Raw genomic sequence first — 7,930 nt, forward strand, 5'->3', positions numbered from 1 at the left:
CAAATTAATAAACTTCCCTTTCCTTCTCCTCAAAAAAACAAAAAAAGAATCTTTTTATTTACAACCCCAATGACCTTCTCTCTACGCCTGTATTTCTCAAGCCCACCAGCAGTTCATACTTGGCCCCAGTTTGTCCTTCCTCCTACACGTCCTCCTTGTCATTTTTGTCCTTCTCTTGCTTAGAGAACCAAAAAGATGCCAGTCTGACTGGTTCCAAGGAATCAAAGGAGAGGTGGTAGGTGACGTATGTACCCGTGAGCTTCCTGGACGTCTCATTCACGTGTCCCAGGCATTTCCGCACGGAGTGGCCACAACTAACATGTAATCTCCTCGCTGGAATCAATTCACCCTCCCTAGATCCCGGTTGCCCTTGGGCTCCCCAGCCTGACAGCTGGCCGGGAGCCTCACCCACCCCCTCACCCCAACACTTCCGGGCCCACCTACTGAACTTCTCTCAGATCTGCCATCTGCACTCCTGGTGGGGCAACCTTCTGTGTCATCGTCTGTGCTTGGAGGATGACATCTACCCCCAACCTCCTTGTCCCTCCTTCCTAAGGCTCCCCGGGCAGGATTTCTGAAATCCACACTCATCCGAACATCTCCCCGACCTGCTCAAGACACTAGGATTTACAGCGTAGGGTGCAAACCAACCGCCCAGGCCGGCGCTCTTTCCAACCCGGGAGCTCTCAAGTGGTGGTGAAGAATGACAGGGCCCCCAGTGCAGAAGGAGAGCCACTTTATTAGGTGAGGGACATGGGATGTTACACGTGCCTGGTGGGAAGGGAGGGGGGGCAGGTTCCTCGGGGAGAAGGCAGCCATGTCATCTTCCAGCGCACGGGCCACCCCCTGCAAGCGCTGGGAAGCTGGGCAGGAGGGAGAGCGAGCAGCGAGGAACGGTTCTGCTGGGGAGACCCCAATCAGAGCGGACACTCGAGGCGATGGAGTCTGACTGGTGTTGGCCCATCATCAAACCCACCCTCCGGAGTGAAGGGAGGAGGCCAAGGCCCTGGGCGTGGGGCTCTGGTCTCAGCCATGAGGGTGGCCCAGGCCTGGGCTGAGGGGGCTCCTTGTGCAAGTGTGTGAGTGAGTGTGTGTCTGTGTACACACGTGTGCTTGTGCGTGGTGAGTCTGCATATGCGAGCACACGCGTGAGCATGCCGGTGTGACAGGGTGTGCGTCTGTGTCCGTGGCCATGCGTGTGTCTGGGTGTGTGTGTGTGTGTGTGTCCGTGTGCATCTGTGGCCATGTGTGCTTCTCTGTGTAGCTGTGTGCTGTGCCACCTGCAGCTCCCCACCACCCCTGCCAGCCCTTCTGTGGGCTTCTCTGTGCATCCCTGTGTGTGTCTCTGTGGATATTTGTCTCTTTCTTTGGCTGTCATTGTCCCCCCCCCCTCCCCCGCTGCCCCTGCCAGGAGGAGAACAGTCTCCACACCCTGGGGAGCAGGGGCAGCACTCACCGGCTCAGCGGAGGCCAGGTCCCTTCCTGGAAGGCTTAGACCTTGATGACAAATTCTAGCCCATGGATCAGCTTGTCTGGAAAACAGAAAACAGGCTAAAGTCATGAGCTTGACGGGAAGGGGTCCAGGAAGACGCCATGTTCCCTGAGTTGGGGGGCCAGGGAATGGGAGCTCTGGAGACTCAGCCATGCCCAGGCAGGGCCTGGAGGGGGCCGGGCCCCCTTCCACCAACTGGCATAGCTGTTCTCAGTGTCAGGGCTGAGGGGGGAGATGGGGTATCTACCTCAAAATTATCTGGATAATTCAGGGGTAAAAAGAAACCCCAAAGGGGGAGAGTGGAGGCCAGAGGGTCCTAGCTGTCCTGTGGCATGTCCCCCAAACCTGTTGAGGGAAGTCACTGCTCCTGCAGAGGGGAGAGAGGTCTTGGGAACTTACTGACAATGTCATGCACCAGGGTGACGTCCAACTGGCTGAGAACCCCATTGACCAGAGGGCACACCTGACGCAGGGCAGAGAGGGGAGTCAGGCAAAGCGGCACCTGTAGGAAGACCCTGGGAGCAGGAGCAGCCCCAGATAGATTCTCCAGGAAGAGTTTCTATCATTTTTCTGAAAGTGTTTGATTCTAAGCGACAGTCACACGTGCACATTAGGCAGAAGGAGAAACTGTAGGCGTGAGGGTGCTGTGAAGTGCCCTAAACCACACATCGAGCCCAGGGGTGACTCTGCGACAGCACATCTGATCCTAAACAGAGTGGTGCGCTCTGGTTTTGGGAGGCACCCAGGCATAGGCTGGGAGACTGTTTGTCTGTGGCCCTAGCAGCCTGGATGGGGAACATCTCAGGACAGGGGACAGTGTGGAGAGGCCAGAGCCTGGTGCAGAACAGGAAGGAGTGAAGGGGTTTGCAAGGATGGAAAGAAGAAACATGGACAGATGAATGGATAGATGGATGGCTAGATGGATGGATGGAATTTACTCATCAAACAGAGGGGCTCAGATGTGCTCACCCCAGGGCTCCCTGCCAGCCTGAGAAGCTCTCAGACTCGAGGATAAGGGGACCCTACTTTGTCCCACTTACCTTGCCCTGCACCAGCTCAGGAAGGACTTTGTTCAAGACCCCTGTGAGGCTGTCAAGAAGGCTTTGAATGGGGAGGGAGCCAAGTCTGAAAGGGAAGGGTCATAGGGTCGTGCAGTGGCCTGGGGTTGACATGGAGGCTTCAGAGGGGCCACTGTGCACCCCACTCAGTCACTGAAATCAGGCCTTGTCCATGCACACCTGCACATAGGCAAACAGCAAGGTCCTATGCAAAGGGAGTTACAGCCCACACAGCGGCACCCACAGGTATGTGCAGAAACACACAGCTCTGGGGCACAGTAGGCGTCAGTAAGACTTATTAGAGTCCACAAATGATCTTGGTGGATTCTATCAGTAACTCCAGTGTATTAATAGTTTCCTATTACAGAGAAGTAAACTCCAACCCAAACTGGAGAAGCACTTCCCAAGTTCACACAGGAAGCCCTCTCTGTCTCCCCAGCTCCCCATCCTAGGAGGGGCTTAAATTCAGATTTCTTGTTGCCAAATCCACCCTAAAATTTGTCAGCCTGGCCTAAGAAGGCATAAGTGACTACTTACCCATCCATTTATCTAGGGATACATCTATCCATTCATCCTTCCTTCCATCTACCTAACCATCTAACCATCCATCTGTTTTTCCTTGTATCCATCCACCCATCATCCATCCACCCATCATCCATCCATCCATCATCCATCCATCCATCTTCCCTCCCTCTCATCTGTCTTCCCACCCTTCCATCCTCTCACTCATCCATTCTCCCACTGTCCCATCTTTCCAACCACCCATCCCTCATCACACCCTCTTGTCTCTGGGCAGGAGCAGCCACCCCTCTGGCCTCACCCATCAAGCAGGGAGATTTTCAGGCTGCCAGGGGAGTGGGTGCAGTCGCCAAGGACCAGGTGGATCCTCTCCTGCTTATCTGTCACGGCTAAGATTTCTGCAGTGATGTTGAGCTTCACGGCCAGCTCCAACAGACTTCCGACCAGGAGCCTGCAGAGGAGATGCCCCACTGGTATTTGCTCGCTCCCATTCCAAGGCAGAGGGAGTTTTCCCCTTGCCAGGAATGCCAGCTTCGCCTCACTCCATCTCGCCCACGGTTATACTTGTCTCATTGTCCAGTAGGAGAAACTAAGGCTCACAGAGGTCAAGTGAGTTTCCCAAGTGACCCAAGGTCACTCAGCACAGCAGCGGATGAGCAGTTGGAGGCTCAGGTCCAAGACTCCCACACCCCCATTTTAGCTACCCGTGGTCACCAGGGGCTCCCTCGGCTAGCCATCCTCCCATCCCCCTTTGGGATCCACTCACGTTTTCACACGGAGTTTCAGGCCTAGAGGAATGGTGACATAGAGACGATGGCCATCGGGGCTTTGCACAAGACCGAGTTCCAGCAGCTGAGGATCAGTGACCTTTAGGCTGTTTAGGGAGCAACATTGAGGGAGAAACACCAGCTCCTCTGGCCCCAAACCCAGAAGCCATCTTTAACCCAACCTCACTCATCCTGGAGGTAGAGCTCCCCACCTGGGATGGGGGACACGGGAGGGGCATCTTACAGCCAAAGCCACATGGGCTCCAAGTCACACACCAGTCTCTCCCAGCCTCTGCCCTGGGCCAGATTGGACACACACTGCCCTTTCCTCCCCACCAGTCTGTGAGGTTTCTGGGATAGAGACCATGTCTGGACTATATTTGCACCCTGTATGCCAGCTCAGAGCCTTACAAAGAAAGTGGGCAGTCCCTGTTGGTGGACTCTGTAGATTGATGGGAGGGTGGGTAGATGGATATGTGGGTGGATGGATGGGAGAGTAGGCGGTTAGATGGAAGGAAGGGTGGATGAGTGGACGGACGGATTGGTCAGTGGATGGATGCATGATGCGTGGGCAACTGGAGAAAACCCTGCACAGATAGGGGTGGGTAGGAATTGTGCATCCTGCCACGGCCTTCAATGACAGGTCAGTCACCAATGTTAGCATGGGATGGAGGAGCAGGAAGTTGGGGAGAAGGCAGAAAGGGTGGAAGTAGGCGTCCTCTCTGAGCCAGCCATGGTGCCAGGGGAGTCACATCTATTCCAGTCCTGCCAATAGTCTTTCTCTGTGGGGATTACAATCTCCACTTTACAGATGGACAAACCATCACACAGGGACAGAGTGTCTTGTCCCAGGTCACCCAGCAAGTACATGGCACATTTGGAGGTCAAGCTCCAGAGTGTGTCTGCCTGTCTCAGGAAGCAAGTGCCTAGGTGGGTAGGAATCTTGAAATGGCTTTGCGCCAGCGCTCTCAGGGACCCAGGCTCTGCCAGCTCATGGCTACCAAGCTTTCCATGGCTTCTTGCTTAGCGAGCCCTCAGGTTCTCATAGGAAACCCCATGCTAGATCTTTCCATGGGAAGTGCACTGTTCTTAGTCACATGGGTGACATAATCGAGGGCAGCTCGGGCTCTCTTGCTCACATCACAGGCCGTCTGGGCTAAGGGGCTCCGCCGGTGGGGAGAGCAAGGTAACCGCAGCGTAGCGGGAAAGCCTTGGCTTTGGACTTCCGTGAGTTTGAGTGAGACGCGTCACTCTGGCTGTGTGAGCACAGGCCTGGTTTTCCCATTTGTAAACCAGAGGTTATTAAATCGACCTCAGAGGGCTGCAGTGAGGATTACAGATGACGCCGGGACCCCAGGATGTGCTCAGGAGTGGGGCAGTTGCTGGCATGAGAGGGCTGGGGTCCCCCGCCAGGCTGGAGATGGGTCTCAGGACCGAGTGCTAGCTCCACCTCCGGCCACCCACCTCCCTCCTGCAGGGTCACTGCCTGGGACTGGAAGATCGTCAACTGGGCTTCCCTAGTGGGGACCAAGGTCCTATTTTAGGGCAACTCACTCAATGATGTTGTCCAGGCCAGGGATCACTGAAGTCACTTTTTCAAGCAGGCCACCAAGCAGGCCCCCAACCAGGCCACTGGAAGTGCCTCCTCTGGGCTTCAGGATGTCCAAGAGTGGAAGGTTTTCCAGAACGCCCAACAGACCCCCAGAGAGCAGGCCATTGCTGAGGCCTGGAAATGGGCGTCAGGTATCTGGGGGTCAGATCTGGCAATTCCAGACGCTCAGACCCGCTCCCCCATTCCTCCCTGCCCTCCCCGCATTGGACAGTGGGGTACACACACACACATCTGGAAGAGGCTGTCACAGACTCACTCACCACTTGTTAAGCCTTTAGCAAGATCTGTGGGACTTGAGGGCAGGGCCGGAGTCACAGCCAAGGGCAGGTCCTGGTCCACGGGCAAGGGCAGGGCCTGGCCCACGGGCAAGGGCAGGGTCTGGTCCCTTGGCAAGGGCAGGGCCTGGCCCACGGGCAAGGGCAGGGTCTGGTCCCTTGGCAAGGGCAGGGCCTGGCCCATGGGCAAGGGCAGGGCCTGGTCCCTTGGCAAGGGCAGGGCCTGGCCCAAGGGCAAGGGCAGGGCCTGGCCCACGGGCAAGGGCAGGGTCTGGTCCCTTGGCAAGGGCAGGGCCTGGCCCACGGGCAAGGGCAGGGTCTGGTCCCTTGGCAAGGGCAGGGCCTGGTCCCTTGGCAAGGGCAGGGCCTGGCCCACGGGCAAGGGCAGGGCTCCGAGCTGGGCCATGGTCTGGGTCAACAGCCCACAGAAGACAAGGAGGCCCCCGATTGGAATCATCTTCTCTCTTGGTATCTGTGGACAGAAGGACAGGTCCAACATGGCACGGATGTCAGAGGGAAATTTATCTGCCACCTGCCCTCGCCCCCTGGAGGGTGGGGTTCTGTTCCCCAGAACACGGGGTGTGTGTGACTAATAACAGCCAACACTACCGAGCAGCTTCTCCACACCAGGCAACAAGCTGACTGCTTTGCACTCGGTGATCGATTTCATCTTCATCACAACCCTAAGACGGGGGCACCTATCTATCACCTGCATCGCACAGGTGAGGCAATGGAGAGCTGGTGAGTGCAGGTGACTTCCCCCAGGGTCACAAGTACACAGTGCAGAGAGGATTAGAAGCCAGAGCTGTGTGAACCAGAGGCCTCTATTAAAATAAGTGACCCCAGCTGGGCTTGCACGTGATAGCTTGAATCATTGCACCTGGAGCCCGCTGCCCAGGCAGAGCGAATGAAAAGGCTTAAGCAGGCGAGCGGCTGAGGACCCGAACTGCTTTGTCACCATCCCTGTTAAGTCCTGTGGCCTGGGTTCAGGCCATGTGGCTTGTGGACGCCCTTGCAAGTCACACAATGTCGCGTCGCACGGCCCTGGCCACCATCTCAGGCAAACCTGTGTTGGGGAAATCCTGGGGCCACCCGAAGTCCTTACCGCCCACAGAGAGCCCGGGGACCGGAGAGGGGTAGTGACTTTCCCAAGGCCATGCAACAAAGGGATGGCAGGCCTGCGGCTGGAGGCGGCTCGCCCAACACACACACACACTCTTTTCTGCACCTCTCTCTGCTCCCTCAAGCTGCCCTGGGTGAAACCCTGGGGCAGCCCCTGAGGTTTGGCTGCCTTTTGAACCAGATGCCTCCCAGGTGCCACCGATCCTCTCCTGGGTCTCTTTGGTCTGGGTGTCCAAAGCCAGAGCCGGCGCCTACACCTTGGAGACCACTGGCTGCTTTGGGCATAATCCCATCAACCCCAGCTCCCGCCTTGTGGTGGCTGCCTGGAACCGAAAGCGCTTTTTGGTGCAAAGAGCCAGTTGTGTCCTCCCCAGGGAGGTAAACTTTCTAGGGCCTCTGGATCTCTTGGGCAACAGACCCTTTATGAATCTCATGGAAGCCAGAGACCCTAGTCCCGGGAAAATGCATCCAAATGTGCAACATTGGGTGGGCAGTTTTAGGAGGTTTGTGGATCATCTGTGTCCACGTTGGTAACCTCAGGTTAAAACTCTTGCCTTAGAGGTTTTGATTCAGGGCATGAGCAGCGCTCATTTCAATATCAGTGTCATTGGTCTCGTAGGAAGGCAGAGTGAAGAGCCATCCCCACAGCCACGACACTGGCCAGCCCTGTTTCTCTGGCAAGGCCCCGGGGGAGTGAGCCTGGGTTTCCAGCCTGCCAGTGCCACCGCACAGCGAGGAGCCTGCCACCCCTGCCACCAAGGGCAGCAGAGGGGCCGCAGGACGGGCGGGTCTCACCTGGGCTTCCCAGAGGTCTCAGCGGCTGTCCCGGTCTCCTGTCTCCTGCTCACTTCTGCCGAGGAGGCAGCCTCTTTTATAGTGTGGGAACCAGGAAACATATGATTGGGTGATGGGTTTCTAGATACTTCAGAAGTCTGCAATCTGGTGGTGTCTTTCAGGGCTCTCCAAAGTAAATAATTGCTGATCATATTAGCAGGTGGGACAGTTAAGCTATTCGGTTGACAAGTTAAACAGAGAAAAACCTGAGATGGGATGTTACTCAAGACTTTACGGTTTCATGAGCAGGG

The 7,930-nt window shown here is 56.4% G+C and overlaps 1 protein-coding gene across 2 annotated transcripts; it reads right to left on the bottom strand.

Annotated features, from left to right (window-relative positions):
- Positions 1–719: 719 nt before the first annotated feature.
- BPIFA1 (BPI fold containing family A member 1) lies at positions 720–7,685 on the bottom strand. Of its 2 annotated transcripts, none has more exons than XM_045528818.1 (10): positions 7,641–7,685; positions 6,115–6,195; positions 5,709–5,802; positions 5,391–5,562; positions 3,836–3,943; positions 3,371–3,520; positions 2,533–2,617; positions 1,892–1,955; positions 1,457–1,532; positions 720–863 (listed from the first exon to the last, which is right to left on the bottom strand). In XM_045528818.1, exons 2-9 carry the CDS (start codon positions 6,178–6,180, stop codon positions 1,492–1,494), a joined length of 780 nt encoding a protein of 259 aa, XP_045384774.1. In that variant the 5' UTR covers positions 6,181–6,195; positions 7,641–7,685; the 3' UTR covers positions 720–863; positions 1,457–1,491. The 2 variants fall into 2 exon arrangements, with proteins under 2 accessions (XP_045384774.1, XP_045384775.1); XM_045528819.1 differs by having other exon boundaries at positions 720–899.
- Positions 7,686–7,930: the final 245 nt, after the last annotated feature.

This window comes from Lemur catta, chromosome 17, assembly GCF_020740605.2.
Source record: "Lemur catta isolate mLemCat1 chromosome 17, mLemCat1.pri, whole genome shotgun sequence".
NCBI classification, from domain to species: Eukaryota; Metazoa; Chordata; class Mammalia; order Primates; family Lemuridae; genus Lemur; species Lemur catta.

What these genes read in the sequence shown, in the direction of transcription:
- BPIFA1 (XM_045528818.1), bottom strand. Translation starts at nt 6,180, where the DNA reads ATGATTCCAATCGGGGGCCTCCTTGTCTTCTGTGGGCTGTTGACCCAG. An exon ending in AGACCATGGCCCAGCTCGGA is followed by an intron (nt 5,803 to 6,114) that starts GCCCTGCCCTTG and finishes CCCGTGGGCCAG; the next exon opens with GCCCTGCCCTTGCCCGTGGA. An exon ending in CCTGGTGCATGACATTGTCA is followed by an intron (nt 1,533 to 1,891) that starts GTAAGTTCCCAA and finishes TCTGTTTTCCAG; the next exon opens with ACAAGCTGATCCATGGGCTA.